Source organism: Bufo bufo, chromosome 1, assembly GCF_905171765.1.
Source record: "Bufo bufo chromosome 1, aBufBuf1.1, whole genome shotgun sequence".
Lineage (NCBI taxonomy): Eukaryota > Metazoa > Chordata > Amphibia > Anura > Bufonidae > Bufo > Bufo bufo.
Genome location: NC_053389.1, coordinates 795,624,451 through 795,642,242, shown reverse-complemented (window position 1 = coordinate 795,642,242; position 17,792 = coordinate 795,624,451). Strand labels below are relative to the sequence as shown.

The following is a 17,792-nucleotide window of genomic DNA, read 5'->3' as shown; positions in this document are numbered from 1 at the left end:
AATGACACCCCAAAACACATTGCCCAACTTCTCCTGAGTACGGCAATACCACATGTGTGACACTTTTTTGCAGCCTAGGTGAGCAAAGGGGCCCAAATTCCAAAGAGCACCTTTAGGATTTCACAGGTCATTTTTTACACATTTTGATTTCAAACTACTTACCACACATTAGTGCCCCTAGAATGCCAGGGCAGTATAACTACCCCACAAGTGACCCCATTTTGCAAAGAAGACACCCCAAGGTATTCCGTGAGGGGCATGGCGAGTTCCTAGAATTTTTTTTTTTGTCACAAGTTAGTGGAATATGAGACTTTGTAAGAAAAAAAAATAAAAAAAATCATCATTTTCCGCTGACTTGTGACAAAAAATAAAAAATTCTAGGAACTCGCCATGCCCCTCACGGAATACCTTGGGGTGTCTTCTTTCCAAAATGGGGTCACTTGTGGGGTAGTTTAAAAAATGACCTGTGAAATCCTAAAGGTGCTCTTTGGAATGTGGGCCCCTTTGCCCACCTAGGCTGCAAAAAAGTGTCACACATGTGGTATTGCCGTACTCAGGAGAAGTTGGGCAATGTGTTTTGGGGTGTCATTTTACATATACCCATGCTGGGTGAGAGAATTATCTTGGTCAAATGCCAACTTTGTATAAAAAAAATGGGAAAAGTTGTCTTTTGCCAAGATATTTCTCTCACCCAGCATGGGTATATGTAAAATGACACCCCAAAACACATTGCCCAACTTCTCCTGAGTACGGCAATACCAGATGTGCTGTGTGACACTGTTTTGAAGCCTAGGTGGGCAAAGGGGCCCACATTCCAAAGAGCACCTTTCGGATTTCACCGGCCATTTTTTACAGATTTTGATTTCAAACTACTTCGCACGCATTTGGGCCCCTAAAATGCCAGAGCAGTATAACTACCCCACAAGTGACCCCATTTTGGAAAGAAGACACCCCAAGGTATTTCGTGATGGGCATAGTGAGTTCATGGAAGTTTTTATTTTTTGTCACAAGTTAGTGGAATATGAGACTTTGTAAGAAAATAAATAAATAAATAAAAAATCATCATTTTCCGCTAACTTGTGACAAAAAATAAAAAGTTCTATGAACTCACTATGCCCATTAGCGAATACCTTAGGGTGTCTACTTTCCGAAATGGGGTCATTTGTGGGGTGTTTGTACTGTCTGGCCATTGTAGAACCTCAGGAAACATGACAGGTGCTCAGAAAGTCAGAGCTGCTTCAAAAAGCGGAAATTCACATTTTTGTACCATAGTTTGTAAACGCTATAACTTTTACCCAAACCATATTTTTTTTACCCAAATTTTTTTTTATTAAAGACATGTAGAAAAATAAATTTAGAGAAAAATTTATATATGGATGTCGTTTTTTTTTTGCAAAATTTTACAACTGAAAGTGAAAAATGTCATTTTTTTGCAAAAAAAATCGTTAAATTTCGATTAATAACAAAAAAAGTAAAAATGTCAGCAGCAATGAAATACCACCAAATTAAAACTCTATTAGTGAGAAGAAAGGGAGGTAAAATTCATTTGGGTGGTAAGTTGCATGACCGAGCAATAAATGGTGAAAGTAGTGTAGTGCAGAAGTGTAAAAAGTGGCCTGGTCATTAAGGGTGTTTAAGCTAGGGGGGCTGAGGTGGTTAAAAGCCTGGAAAACCCTTTAATACTGAGGCACAGTAAGTCTATGTATAAACTAACAGATGAACTGTGAATGTCCCAGCAGTTCAACAAGATGCACAGCGTGATTACACTCAACTTGCACTGTCCCCGCAGTCTCCCTATGTTCTCTCTAGTGTCTAAAAACTCTCCCTACAATCTCCCTACACTGTCCCTCTACTATCCCTGCACTGCCCCTATCCGATATTCTACAATTAAAAGCTTTCTGAAACACTCTCCCTAGCTCTTTCCCTAAGTTCAGTTCACAGTGAAATTATGGAAACTGCTCGGGATATGGCTTTTTATAGGGCTGTGACATCACAGGGGATCTGCTGATTGGCTGGCTGCGCAACATTATAGTCATGTTGTGTTTCCGGGCTTCTTACTTTCACTTTGTAACACGTGCAGAAGCCATTTCAGAAAATATCTGATTTGTTACCACGAAGAGCGAGGAAATTCGGATTCGTGGCAAATTGAGTTTTTCCTAAACTTCGGATCAAATTCCACTACAGATGCTTCAATTCACTACTCTTAGCTATTATTTTCTTGTACACATCATTAGGATTTACTTTCCTAACTAAATGTAGAACACCTGGAGTTTTCCAGTTTATTGCAAGCCACCCACTCATGATATTTCCTCGCCAATTCTCATATGAAAATGGCTCTGCGTGCCATTTAATGTGATTTGTCTAAAACGAGTTGTAAAACTTTAGATTAGTTTGGGGGGACAAATTTTTGAGAAATTCGTAACGAAAACCGTCTGTTAATAATCGATTTGCTTATCCTTAGTAAAGACAATAAGCGACAGGTCAAATTAAGCACGCAGTAACGCAAGGTATGAATGTGGATTCTTATGTGGACACAACAAAGAGCAAGCAGGTAAAAACACAGTCCAAGAGCTTACACAGCGTCCAGAGGAAACAAGCTGTGTCAGGTGAGCAGTGTCTGTATAGTTAACATAACTTTACAAAGGTAACATAGGACACCCAACTTGGCACTAGGACAGAGTCCAGAGGAAACAAGCTGGGTCCGGTGAGCAGAGTCTGTAGTTCAGATGACTTGGCGATAACAACATTGGATAGCCGAGTTGACACGTAGAACGTCAATTTGCAATAACGATATAGAAAAATGAAACAGCAACCTCTTACTTTAAGCACAGAATAACCAACTTAACACATGGAGTAGCAGAGACATACCTGCAACATAACTGGCTTATTGCAAGCAGGGTGGCATCAAGAAATGTACCAAACGAAAGTTGACTTGCCTAGAAACGTAACAGGAACCTACATGGATTGGCTAGAAAGACCAGTCAGTCTGTCATCAGGAACAGATGTGACAGAAAACTGGTTACCACACCGGAAAGAATATGGACTCTAAGGCCCCTTTTTACACGAGTGAGTCCCACACATCGGACTAGCAGCGTGTGTCAGGGAAAGCACCTGTCCTGATCTCTTAGCACTGAAGGGGGTCGCATAGCATTATATTGATTTATGATTATGTAACCCTTAGAGGTGTGGAATGTACTGATTAACACTGACAGCATTATGTCAGTGTTATCCAATACATTCCAAAATTGTAAGGGTTACATAGCAGTATCTGACCCACAGTTGACCACAAAATTCCAGGAGAAAAATCCCATTTGGAGCTTCTTTTGTAGACAATCACTTGCCACTAGGGTCTATTTCTTTCATTCAAAACTATTAGATTTTTTTGATGATATAGTGATTGGGCCCAGAGAAGAATTTTCTTTGGTGGGCCCAAGGAACTCCAGTTTGACACTGGCATTACTTACTGAGATTTTCCCAATGAAATTAACTGTATCTTACCATGTAATTCTGTAACACCCTGCTACTATCTCTAATGGGCTAACAAAACGTCATCTTATGTATTTTTTCCAGGTCCTCCACAATTCATAATCTTGTTATGTAACTGTTTATTACATGTAATGTGTCTGGTTTACCAGCAGGTGGCAGCGTAAATGGCAGAGTTATCCTTAGAGAGAATGAAACTTACCATTCCATTCTCCCCCCTTTGGGCAGAAGTGGGCAAGTCCTGCTTGCTACCAGAAGGAGGTGGGGCAGTTCAAGATGATTCCAGTTTAGACTCCTTGTTGGAGCTGACAGGACACTAACCTATTCCTTGGCTGAATCTAAGTCAGACTAAAGAGTGGAGTGCAGCATAAAGAAGGAATCAAAGTTACTAAGCTAGCCTGTCAGTACAGCTGAGAGAAAGAGCAGAGTTGAGTTTGCCTGCCAGTTCATGCTAAAGCCTGCTGGAACCAAGAAAAAGCCTGAAAACTGTTTGGAGAAATGTTTATTCATGTAAAGCTGCCATTGAACTTCATCTCAAGGTCTGGACTCAAGTTATTCTTTCAAATACCTTAATTATTTCCCCTTTTTATTGCTTCGGAGCCAAAGCCTGGGGTCCAGCGGTAGCCATGTAGGAGCACCGTGACACGCATAGAGAGACATTTAGGCCGCACTATACCACTCAGCATTCCTACTATACCTGGGTCTCGATATAGAGGGCCCTGGGCGGAGGCGGCCTGTTGCAATTTATCATCAGATCATTCTCCTATTAGAACATTTTATTGTAGCATTATTGCCATCTAAACTCTGTTCATGAAAGGTCTACTAAGATTTCTCATGGGATCCTAAAGGACACATATTGTTCCAGTTCATATTCGCTCAAGGGCGGACTGACAACTCATGGGGCCCCCGGGCATTAGTAGATTATGGGGCCCCTGTGTCCCCACTCACCCTCAAGCTACACCCACATACAGCCCCACCCACATATCGCGCCGCGCTGACTCCAGGCTCATGTGGGCCCTTGGGCGATAAAGTCTCAGTGGGCCCCCTTACACGCTGATAATTCTCTGAGTACAGATAATATAGTAGATGTCCCTTGCAGTTCTATGTAACAACACAGATATCACAGTGATGGCTATCTGAGTACATAAAATGTAGTAGTGTTACCTGCAGTCCTATGTAAAACCACAGATAACACTAGTGCTGATAATGTGGTAGTGTTACCTGCAGTCCTATGTAAAACCACAGATACCACTAGTCCTGATAATGTGGTAGTTACCTGCAGTCCTATGTAAAACCACAGATAACACTAGTGTAGATAATGTGGTAATGTTACCTATGTCCTTAGTGTGCCTCCCTTTGTCTCTCCTACAGACTCCATGCTGGCGGCGCTGCCTCCTCTTCCATCTTCTTCTTCCTGCCCCGCACAGAATGTCCTGATGCCGCTGCGTCAAGACATAGGAACACTGTGGGCATGGTGATGGTGACACACACAGGGACAGACCCACACACACACACAGGGATAGACACACTCACAGGGACAGACACACACACACAGGGACAGACACACACACACAGGAACGGACACACAGCTAGGTCTCACCACACTCCAGCCAGGCTCTTCTCCGTACAGGAACACACAAGGTCACTAGTGGGGGGGAGCAGGGTTACTAGTGGGGTGACTGGAGGAGGGGGGAGCAGAGTCACTAGTGGGGTGACAGAAGGCTGGAGGAGCATAGTCACCAGTGAGATGACAGGAGGAGTGGGGAGCAGGGTCACTAGTGGGGTGACAGGTGGAGGGGAGCAGGGTCACTAGTGGGGTGACAGGAGGAGGGGGAGCAGGGGGGAGCAGGGTCACTAGTGGGGAGGACAGGAGGAGGAGCAGGGTTACTAGTGGGGTGACAGGAGCAGGGGGAGCAGGGTCACTAGGGGGGACAGGAGGAGGGGGGAGCAGGGTCACTAGTGGGGTGACAGGATGAGGTGGGAGCAGGGTCACTAGTGGGGGGACAGGAGGAGGGAGAGCAGGGTTACTAGTGGGGGACAAGAGGAGGGGGAGCAGGGTTACTAGTGGGGGGAGCAAGGTCCCTAGTGGGGTGACAGGAGGAGGGGGCACAGGGTGACTAGTGGGGTTACAGGAGGAGGGGGAAGCAGGGTCACTAGTGGGGTGACAGGAGGAGGTGAGAGCAGGGTCACTAGTGGGGGGAGCAGGGTTACTAGTGGGGGGAGCAGGGTTACTAGTGGGGTGACAAGAGGAGAGGGGGGCAGGATTACTAGTGGGTTAACAGGAGAAGGGGGAGCAAGGTCACTAGTGGGCTGACAGGAGGAGGGGGAGCAGGGTCACTAGTGGGGGGAGCAGGGTTACTAGAGGGGGGAGCAGGGTTACTAGTGGGGTGACAGGAGGAGGGGGAGCAGGGTCACTACTCTCCCATCTCCTAATCAAAGAGGCTGAAAAGACGCTTTTTATAGTGCATTACCAGTAACGCACACAGGTACCTGCTCCGTGTACACAGGACCCGGGGCCGGGCTGCAGGTGCCTCCCAGTGACAGATCGTAGCACGTTTACTTTCAGGCAGAAAATGTCACTTGGCAGCTGTACATAAAACAATAGCTTGTGCCTGTGCATGTGTAGGGATGCAGCGAGAGCGGAGCGCAGTGCAGGCACGTATGAGGAGGCGGGCCCACCATGGCAGAAGGTGAACCCAGGCATCACAACGAGCAGGGGAACGGAGGCACTGATCAAGTCATCTCGCCACTTGCTAAAGTTAAGTATGTGTGACTTGTGCTTATTGAAGTAGCAGGCAGCCACTGTCTGAGCCTGGCGGGCCCCCTAGTGGCCGCAGGCCCTTGGTCCATGCTCGAGTGCCTGAATGGTCAGTCCGCCTCTGTTAATTCGCTATTCCCAGAGTCAGTGGCGGCATAGTCTTTGGCGTACGATCATGGGACCATGTCTGGAGGTAGATTGTATGATATTCCAAAGGAGCTGTGATAAATGAAAGGTGGAATCTGATTGGTTGCTATGGGCAACTAAGCCAGTTCTACTTTACACCAGTTTGATAAATCTCCCCCGAATTTTTTATGTTTAGACTAGCAACATATCTGAATGGTTAAAAAGCTCTGTAAAAGCGTTTATTCATTCATACAAATGACAATAAAAATAATGCACGTCCTGTAACACCCGAACCAAGTCCTTTCTGAATTTGTTCAAGTTTCATCTTTAGCTGGCTTCTTCTGAGGCATAACCTCTGTGGACTAAAGTGGACTGAAACGTCACATGGTTGAATAAAGGACCTCACATTTTTTCACCGATTGGAAGTGCTGCAGTCTTTCCTTCAATATATATATATATATATATATATATATATATATATACTGTATATACACTCACCTAAAGAATTATTAGGAACACCATACTAATACGGTGTTGGACCCCTTTTGCCTTCAGAACTGCCTTAATTCTACGTGGCATTGATTCAACAAGGTGCTGATAGCATTCTTTAGAAATGTTGGCCCATATTGATAGGATAGCATCTTGCAGTTAATGGAGATTTGAGGGATGCACATCCAGGGCACGAAGCTCCCATTCCACCACATCCCAAAGATGCTCTATTGGGTTGAGATCTGGTGACTGTGGGGGCCATTTTAGTACAGTGAACTCATTGTCATGTTCAAGAAACCAATTTGAAATGATTCGAGCTTTGTGACATGGTGCATTATCCTGCTGGAAGTAGCCATCAGAGGATGGATACATGTTCTCATTCTGTTTACGCCAAATTTGGACTCTACCATTTGAATGTCTCAACAGAAATCGAGACTCATCAGACCAGGCAACATTTTTCCAGTCTTCAACAGTCCAATTTTGGGGAGCTCGTGCAAATTGTAGCCTCTTTTTCCTATTTGTAGTGGAGATGAGTGGTACCCGGTGGGGTCTTCTGCTGTTGTAGCCCATCCACCTCAAGGTTGTGCGTGTTGTGGCTTCACAAATGCTTTGCTGCATACCTCGGTTGTAACGAGTGGTTATTTCAGTCAACGTTGCTCTTCTATCAGCTTGAATCAGTCGGCCCATTCTCCTCTGACCTCTAGCATCCACAAGGCATTTTTGCCCACAGGACTGCCGCATACTGGATGTTTTTCCCTTTTCACACCATTCTTTGTAAACCCTAGAAATGGTTGTGCGTGAAAATCCCAGTAACTGAGCAGATTGTGAAATACTCAGACCGGCCCGTCTGGCACCAACAACCATGCCACGCTCAAAATTGCTTAAATCACCTTTCTTTCCCATTCTGACATTCAGTTTGGAGTTCAGGAGATTGTCTTGACCAGGACCACACCCCTAAATGCATTATAGCAACTGCCATGTGATTGGTTGACTAGATAATTGCATTAATGAGAAATAGAACAGGTGTTCCTAATAATTCTTTAGGTGAGTGTATATATATAAAAAAATATATATATAACAAACAAAGATTCAGACAGCAGCACTAGTCCAATAGACCACGGGTGCAAAATCCTCCAAGCTGCAGGCTCATCAGCTAGCTAGATGATATATATCCAAAAGATGAGGCAGCACTCCAGTTGATGTAGTAAAAAAACGGTGGACCCTTTATTGACCCCTCTGCAACATTTCAACCGCTCAATGCAGTTATTATCAAGCATATAAAATGGTGTCTCACAGAGGTATATATACCCAAAATACATAGCAGCAAATTAATTGACAATCAGATAATCAATAATACAATAATATAAGAAAGAGTGTTAAAATCCATAAGCAATAGTTATACAGTACCATGTGTGGCAACATTACAATATCCATGATTATGTGCAAATGTGCAAAATATTGAAATACATGATTCATACATACAATATAAAATGTGTAAATTGAACACAATAAATCACCTGTGTATCATTAATTGTCAGCAACAGCTGTTAAAAATAAACGAAAACTCACACAGCGGAGACAGATATGCGGCGCCAAGATCCGCGTCCTCTAAGTACAACCACACCTCAAACAAACGGAGTCAGGAGACGTCATCCAAGCCACATGATCGATCACATGACCAACCTTATGACTTGTACAATCATCGCGAGACTACGCAGAGAGGAGCGCTTGGAAACACCAAGCCGACGGGGAGGAGCAAATGCACATAGGTCACCACCGCTAGTGAAACTTGCGTCGTCGCCATAGTAACAGCCGATCACCACCGCAAGCAAAGCGCCTACCAATTAAACAACCAGACACAGCAGTCACAACTATAGAGAGATCGGGAGACAGAAGGCACAAGAAAAATGGTAAAAAAGATAATACTACATGTCTAAAAAATAAAGACATTAATATTACCGCTGTAGTCAGGATATATGTAGGAGTGATTAGGGTCCCATAGTTTATAAAAAAACAAAAGAGGAATAAACCCCTATATAATATATAGCTATAACACCAAGCATATTCTAGGTAAGTAGAGGGTGCCCTGTAGTTGTATCATTATACATGATCATCACCACAGGCCTATAAGGGGGTAGAGGTATAAGACACGTCCATGCCAAATGCCCTCCAACCCAAATTCACCCCAAACCCAATTGATATGTGAACTAGGAACACCACTCACTTAAATCCATATACAAGCGGCCAAAGTGATAAATGATAAATATGAATATCAATGTGTCCTATGAATCCCCCTCTTCTTCATCATTCCATATGTAAATTGACCAAGGATCCTGAGGACGCCATCTGTACAAACCATTGATACTAATGATCTAAAAAGGAAGGAGAAATAAATATAAATATATTTACAATAAATTAGTGACACCATTCGAATTCACAAAACCAGAGAAGAACTGAACAAGGAACCACCAGACAGATAGAGCGCACACATCTACATCACATTCCATTTGAACTCAACGTTAAGACCAAATGGTCTCAGAGTGTGGAGGCGATGGATCCACCGTAGCTCTCTCTGTTTGAGAGCCAATGTCCAATCACCTCCCCTCCTAGACAAAGTGATCTGATCCAAAATAATACATTTCGGGTCCTTCTCATTATGGCCCGCCTCCACAAAATGTTTCGGAACGGGCAAACCTTTTCTTTTCCGTCTAATAGAGAACCGATAATTGTTTAACGGGCTGATATTCCCACTAAGGGTTTGGTGCAGACTTATATTGGGGGACGCAGAAAAGGATGTTTCCCTTGTTTAAACTGCGTAAATTGTTAATTTATGATTAAGGGTGACAAGTTTATTCATCCAACATTGGGGACCCAATATGACATTCGTCAGTTTTTGACATGTGATAGTGCATATGTTGTTTATGTGCTTTCGTGTCCGTGTGGTCTCCTATATGTTGGGGAGACCACATGTGACATGAAGACACGGTTAAACAATCATCGGTTCTATATTAGATGGAAAAGAAAAGATTTGTATGAGCAAGGTCTGGATTTTTATTTTGGGGGTGATTTATCTCATTTGCATAATTGAACACAGGTTGATCCACTTGTGTGTCACATGTTTTTCACCCTATATATACTGCTCACTTGGTTTTGTAATTTTGCTTGAGAAAGGCTCATGCTGAGCTTAAACGTTGCCTTGTCACATGGGGGAATAAAGTCTTGCATATTTTTTCACCTTTACCTTGGAGTGCTGCCTGCTTTTTGGATTATATATATATATATATATATATATATATTACTTCTGATATATATATATATATATATATATATATATATATATGTGAATGCATAATATACGGGAAACTACTACTGAGATGTTTAGCCATAATATATTTATAGCAGGTTAATATGAAGCTCTATAGCCCAGTGGTTGAGGCTCTTGACTTTAATGTCAAAGGCTGTGAGTTTGAATCCCAGCAGAAACATTTCAAAACTAGAGGCTAAATAAACACACCAACCTTTTTAATTTGTGTAACTATTATTTTTTGCTGGAAAAAGTGGCAACATTAACAGAACCCCTGCTCCCCTGTGATCCCCATAACTTTTTTTTATAGTTATGTCTACAGAGATGTCCCATATGGGCTAACTTTTTTAATATTTTAATAGTGTGGGTGTTTTCGCATGCGACGATGCCCATAATGTTATTTTTTTTTGTTCATTTTTATTTTGGGGAAAGTAGGGTGATTTTACATTTTTTTATATTTTCAAAAATGTTTTTTTACTTTTTTTTTAATTACTTTTCATCAGACTGCAACTTATACAGAATAATGGAAATTGCTCCATTATTCTGTATAGAAATCACTATATCAAAGTTTAGTGCTGCCACCTAGTGGATTGAACTGGGATATACTAACAATGAGCCTTGAAGCCTAGTACAGGCTGCGGCTCATTTTTAGAACAGGGTACTTTCCCCGATCTCCACTGGGGGAAGGCGCGTCTGAGCAGGAAGCCCGTGCTTTCGTTTTTTAACACTCTCAGATGCCGTGGTGATATTTGGGGGCCCACATGAACCTGGAGCCAGCCCTGCACATGAAGCAATCTGATGATGACTGGATAGCCATGCTTTTAGATCCTCACTATCAAAGCAAAATGGGGGAATGTTTTCATTTTTCTGAAAGAGAGGAAAAATTGCTGTATTACCAGGATACACTATGTACAAATTTTGCTGCAGCTGTGTGTCTGACCAGGAGGCCCCTCTCTGTCTTATCCACATCCTGCCATCTCTGTGACCACATGTAGCAGAAGGCAGAGCAGCACCAGCAGCAGCAAATTCAGTAATTCAGTGTCATGAACATGATGGAGCAGTTTTTTTCCTGTGCCAGGCTGATGCAAATCAGCAAACGGATAAATTCTGCCTCAGCCTCAACCAGGTTCAGTCCTAGGCAGTGGCCTTACTCTGGCACATACACATTCCACTACTTGATATACCTCTGGCCAGGCAGATTGGTACAGTGTCTGGAACTGGCCCAGTTTGCATTTGCTTTACTGTCTTGTCCAACCACCAGTGTTTTATTAATTAGGTAGGTGGCATTGATAAGCCCGTCAAATCTGTACTCCACAAGTGTACAAAACATCACATTTGTCAAAATGACTGACGATAGATCCATGAGAGTCTTCACACATCTGTGGCTGAATCCGATGAATAGCACTTTCTTAGAGTGTCTATTTATTGTCGTCCTGATCATGCCACTGCTACTGTCAGCCTTCCATTATGTTCAGTGCTATATAGCTGCTGCCACTGCCACTACAACTACCCCTACACAGCTGCACATCTACTGCCTTGTCTGTTAGGTTCCATGCTGTGCTGCCTCTAGTGCTGCTACAATTGCTGCCACTACTACCCCTACACAGCTAACCTCTTCTACATCCACACTGTACTGCTGCTGCTCCCAAACAAGGGAACATTTTTGGACACTTGTTCAGAGCAAGCCGCTGTTTCTTCTGACATTAACATTTGTGTATACATTAAGGCATACTATTTGGACACTTGCTCAGAATAAGCTGCTGCTCCTTTTGACACTTTCATGTGTGTATATACAGAAAGCTGAGAAATGGGGATCATTCTAAATTCAAGTGGTACTATACCTACTATTGGAATCAATGGAAGCTCTTAGCGCACATTTTGATCAAACTTGTGTCGGGCCCATCCACCACGCGTCAAGGTGGCTTCCGCGGACGGGTCCCTATCACTAATATACCGCCTCTCTTGGACTTATCCAAGTCCACATTATCAGAGCAGTGGAGGAACCAGCTTCATTTGTACTTTGCTCAGAAGCTCCAGGCAGATGGGCGTGTGCTCAGTCTAAAAGAGGCGCCACCCTCAGATAAATATTACAAGAAAATTTAGACTGGCATATTCTTATTCATAATCATAGTCATGGGTGCACATCCGTAAGGCATACATAATAAATAAATAAATAAATAATGGCTGCACACATATATAAGCAGTAAAGCTGAGAAATGGGGATCATTCTAAATTCAAGTGGTACTATACCTACTATTGGAATCAATGGAAGCTCTTAGCGCACATTTTGATCAAACTTTCTTGTAATATTTATCTGAGGGTGGCGCCTCTTTTAAACTGAGCACACGCCCATCTGCCTGGAGCTTCTGAGCAAAGTACAAATGAAGCTGGTTCCTTCACTGCCCTGATAATGTGGACTTGGATAAGTCCAAGAGAGGCGGTATATTAGTGATAGGGACCCGTCCGCGGAAGCCACCTTGACGCGTGGTGGATGGGCCTGACACAAGTTTGATCAAAATGTGCGCTAAGAGCTTCCATTGATTCCAATAGTAGGTATAGTACCACTTGAATTTAGAATGATTCCCATTTCTCAGCTTTACTGCTTATATGTGTGTGCAGCCATTATTTTTTTATTTATAAACATAGGCAGGCATCTTTCCATGTTAACTCAGAATTTTTGGGCCACTTGTTCAGAACAAAGCAAAAAATAAACCCCCATACAGTATGCGAATGGAATGGAACAGAAAAATTAAAAGGTATGGCTCTGGGAAGTGAAACAATGGAAAATTGCTGGGTCTGTAAAGGGTTAATTTTTGGTAGCCATCACTGATCACTCTGGGCGATGACGGAACATAAAAATACGCTTTTATAGTACTATAGTAATGACTTAATTTTTTTTTTTTTTTTTGCATGGACATGTGAAATGATGACATAGCTTATTCCAGTCCTTATTTTCATAACCATGTCCTTTATTTAGATTACTACACCCACAAATACTTTGCCTACCGGTCATCTGCACAGTTTACAACCTCACATATTTAGGAACTAGAATGTCCTACAGTATTGCTGGGAAGAATTGTAACCTGTTGAAGACAGTAACAATAAATACCCTGTAGCAGCACCACCAGAGGGAAAACAAATCAAATGCCTGTGTAAAGCCTCATTCACACGTCAGTGTTTCACAAACGTGTGCTGTATGTGTTCTCCACGGACAGCACACGTTGTGTTTCACGGATCATTAAGAAGAGATTCTTTGAAAATTGTTTTTCAGCTGTTCAGTGTCAGTGAAACACGGATGCAACACGGACAGCAAAAAACTGACACACGGACCCAACATGGATCCTTCACGGACAGCTTCACAGATGCATCACTGACCACCTGCCCACGGATTTGAGCATGGACACAGACATGTGAATGAGGCTTAATGCATGGATGTGACTCCTCCAGAGACCGATGGTCTTTATAGTCGCTCTCCACTCTGGTTAATTGATAGATGATGGATAACCTGTCTTTTAAAAAAGAAACCCCTTTGAAATACTTTTGGATTCATTGTTTTATACTATAAAACATTTATCTGTACTTATTATATGCGATCAGATAAGAGGATCGCCAATGGTCTTCCCTTGCCAATTTTAGGACATGTATTGCAGTTCATGAATAATATAATGAGTGATGTGAAACCATTGGTCAGAAACAACTTTTATTGATGTATTCATTCTTAACATATACAATGAGAATATCAAAACCGGCATGTGCAAAGAGAATATGAAAACGGAAATGAGGTGTGAGAAGTCCAATATAATTTAGCTGATACATCCACGGAAATCCATCTCATCAATAAAGTTGAAAAATTCATCACAGAGTTTAGCAAACTCAGCTTTCTGGCAATCCCGGTCAGTTGGCCAGTTTTCAATCCATGTGTCCTTGGTTATCATGTAGGCAAATCTGTAGGGGAACAAAAATTTTAAGTATGGGACAAGTCCAGAATATCTAGGTAGAGCCATTAGGATATTTTATCCTTATATTCTACTATGTACATGATTATCTAGTCCACTGCTGTCACCGCCACTTCTGTGAGAAGGTATGGCAGACGTTCTTCTCTACCTCTTGTATGATGTTCTTTGTTTTGGTTTCACTTTCTCATCTCCTTTCCTTCTGCCAGGTGTCACTTATTTAGACATAATCGTCTTCCTTTATATTCCCTCCCATACTGCCTCACTTTGCGGTTTATACTACTTCCTGGATGAAGTGTTCACTGCTGGAGGCTGCGCCTGCTGTTTGCTCAGATAAGTCCTTTACTTTATTGTGTTTGCTTGCTGGCTTTATTCTAGGTGACCCTGACTCCCTCCGTATTAAGTTCAGGGAGCCAGTGGTCGTGTCCCCTCACTATTATAGGGTTTTCAGGTGTCACACAGGCTTAGGTACGTGGGCATGCAATCGTCTACCATTGAGACCCTTGTATGTGCATAGCAGTCAGGGAGAGCTCTTAGGGTTTTATAGGGCTCACCTAATAGCTCCTTAGTTTGGGATCAAGCCAGTCGCTAGTTTATTTATAAGTTCCAGCTATCTGCAAATCTCATCCATGACAACTGCAATGGCCAATAGAAAGCAGAGAGATCTGATGGTGACCAACGCATTCCACTAGCAGTAGGACATCCACTGATCATAAAGTAATGACATATCCTAGCAACATGTGCAATGCACCCTTAAACTCTTGAGGAGTGGCTTTGGATATAACCATTTTTATATGGTCTTACTTTTTTTATTTTTGTATGTAACTTTGATTTTTGCTGGACAAGCTGACCTTTGTCCTGAACATCATTGTTCTCATCTATGCCACTTTTCATGTTCTTAAATAGGTTTGCTCAACTTACTTACACATAATTCACCTGTAGAAGAAAATTGGTAATATACTTATTGTCCAGAAGTTGCCGGTATCCGCGTTTGCCTCACAGGAACTCCTCTTCTGAAAATCCTGCTTCTGCCAATGTGATGTCCCAGGTTTTCCCATTGGGCTATGGATGGAATGCAACTTACACTGTGGACCTTGCCAGGACTATTCTTCTCCCTGGTACATGCACAGATGTGGTGGATGAAGAAGTTTACACATGCACCAATGAGAGTAATAGTTCTGGCTCCATCTGCAGCTGAAGTGACATCTCATCAAAAGTCCAGGCTGGAAACTTGATAAAGGACATGATTTTGTCAGAAGCTGGATTCTCAGAAAAGGAGCATCCCATGACTGGGCTCCTGAGCAGCCGATCTGCACAACTTCAGGATTTTAAGTATATTGTAGACTTTCTCATACAGGTATGCTATGTGTAATTAAAGGGGCTGTCCCATAAAAGATATTCAGCAGTTTTAAAACCAGCACCTGGATGCATGAAATAAAAAATCTAGTTATGCCACTGAGCTACTCTTATTTCTCTGTCCACCTTGCTGAGGTGGATGCACACGCTCAGTTCCATCCTTCATATGCCTCCTGAGCTGTGATTCGGAAAGAGATGAAACAGAAAGGACATGCCCCCGAAGCTGCAGCAAAAAGGACATGCTCCCTGAGCTGCCAGCTTGATATAAATCTAGCAGAGCAATAAGAAAAATAAATGTGGAGATCTCTGGATTCATACGAAGTGCAGGTCTGGTTCTATCTTGGTTAGGGTACATTCACACTTGCGTTAAGCTTTTACAGTATTGAGTTTCGTCCTAGGGGCTCAATACCGGGAAAAAACTGATCAGTTTTATCCTAATGCATTCTGAATGGAGAGCAATCTGTTCAGTATGCATCAGGATGTCTTCAGTTCAGTCACTGTACAGTTTTTGGACAGAGAAAATACTGCAGCATGCTGCGGTATTTTCTCCGTCCAAAATTTCAGAACACTTGCCGGCATTATTTTCCATTGAAATGCATTAATGCTGGATCTGACCCCAATAGTTCTGGAAAAACACATCCGGTTTTGCAGTCTGCGCATGCGCAGATCTTTTAAAATGTCAAAAAGATAAATACCGGATCCGTTTTTCCAGGTGACAACCGGAGAGACGGATCCGGTATTGCAATGCATTTGTGAGATGGATCTGCATCCGGATCCGTCTACAAATGGTATCCATTTGCGTACAGACTGCCGGATCCGGCAGGCAGTTCCGGCGACGGAACTGCCTGCCGGAATCCAACAACGCAAGTGTGAAAGTACCCTCAGAAAGACATTGTCATGGGCTATATGATATCTGATTTTCATTTTTTACATTAATCATGGGATAACCCCTTAAAGGTGGCTATGTGTGACCCACTAGGTCCCAGAAGACCCCTTTAATTCACAAGTAATTTGCTGTCACTTACCCATTCGCAGTATTCCACAGATCTTTGCTCACTCCCCAGATCACATAGTCTTTGCCTTCCTCCAAGCTCAAGACTTTGCTACATTTGGCATGGCTGATAAAATTTCGTTTCTCATTGGCAACACCTACATCCGTACCTGGAAACGGAAAAAGTATATTAATATCATTAATAGTGTTGGGCGTGAATATTCGAATCACGAATATTAATCGCGAATATCGGTACTTCGAGATTTCACGAATATTTGGAATATATATTTTTGAATATTCTAGATTTTTTTTCATCTGAACCCATGATCCCTCCCTGCTTATTGCTTGTGGGCCAATGAGAAGGCTGCAATGTCTTTGTCTGAGCTTAGCAACATCCCTAGCAACCAATAGGAAAGTTGCCTACCCCCTTACTATATAAGAACCTCCCCAGCAGCCATTTTCTACAGTTTTATGGAGTTCTGAGAGAGAGAGCAGTGTCATTGCTGTGCTCTGTGCTTTACTGTTTAATTACATTACATAGTTAGTTAGCTCATATATATATAATACAGATAGTTAGTGAGAGATAGTCAGTGTAGGTTATATCCTGATATAGTGTAGCTGATAGGTTCTGCTGTCCATACATACATGCTACAGACATAGTGCTGTGATGTCACAACAAAATATAGTGCACCAATCAGTAAAATGTAGTCAGACTTGCCAAAATGTAAAGTTTCACTTATTGCGCCAAAATATTCGCATCATTAGTGCCGATTAGCGCAATCGCGAATATATTGGAGCACTCTATCTGCATATAAAGCCATTTTTAATGTTCTGCCGTGCCAACCATTTTCTCCAGTCTCAGCAAACTTCTAGCAGCTTGGAAAATGTAGCAAAAGTGACCCACGCATGTATTGCGCACACATTACGCAAATATTACATCGCCGATTTTCGCAATCAAGAAAATAATAGTGAATTCTTGAATTCGCAAATATACGACGAATATTCTACTCAATATTCACGAAATATCGGGAATTCGAATATTGCCCCTGCCGCTCATCACTAATCTCTAACAAATAAGCTGCAGTTTCTGCTTGTATGAGAGATAGAAACTGTTGATACTTATTAGAGATGAGCCAATTGATTCTAAAATTAGTAAATTCTATTCAAATTTCTGATTCTAGCAAATACTGTACAAATTTATTGTGATGAGACAGATTAACTCCGTCTGTAGATCTGAAGTGGTATTCCCATCTCAGAAATTGATGGCATATCGCTAGGATATGCCATCAGTGTCAGATAGGTGCAGGTTCCACATCTGGGACTCGCACCTAT

General features: G+C 42.4%; 1 protein-coding gene across 1 annotated transcript in view; it reads right to left on the bottom strand.

The window, feature by feature from the left end:
- Window positions 1-13,841: 13,841 nt before the first annotated feature.
- Window positions 13,842-17,792, bottom strand: part of LOC120986495 (venom factor-like) — a 72,270-nt gene continuing 68,319 nt past the window's right edge. Inside the window, exons 40-41 of the mRNA XM_040415114.1 lie at window positions 16,495-16,630; window positions 13,842-14,105 (exon numbers count right to left, since the gene is read on the bottom strand). Of these exons, the coding sequence (XP_040271048.1) occupies window positions 13,964-14,105; window positions 16,495-16,630 (278 nt within the window). The 3' untranslated portion in view covers window positions 13,842-13,963. The remainder of the gene's footprint in view (window positions 14,106-16,494; window positions 16,631-17,792) is intronic.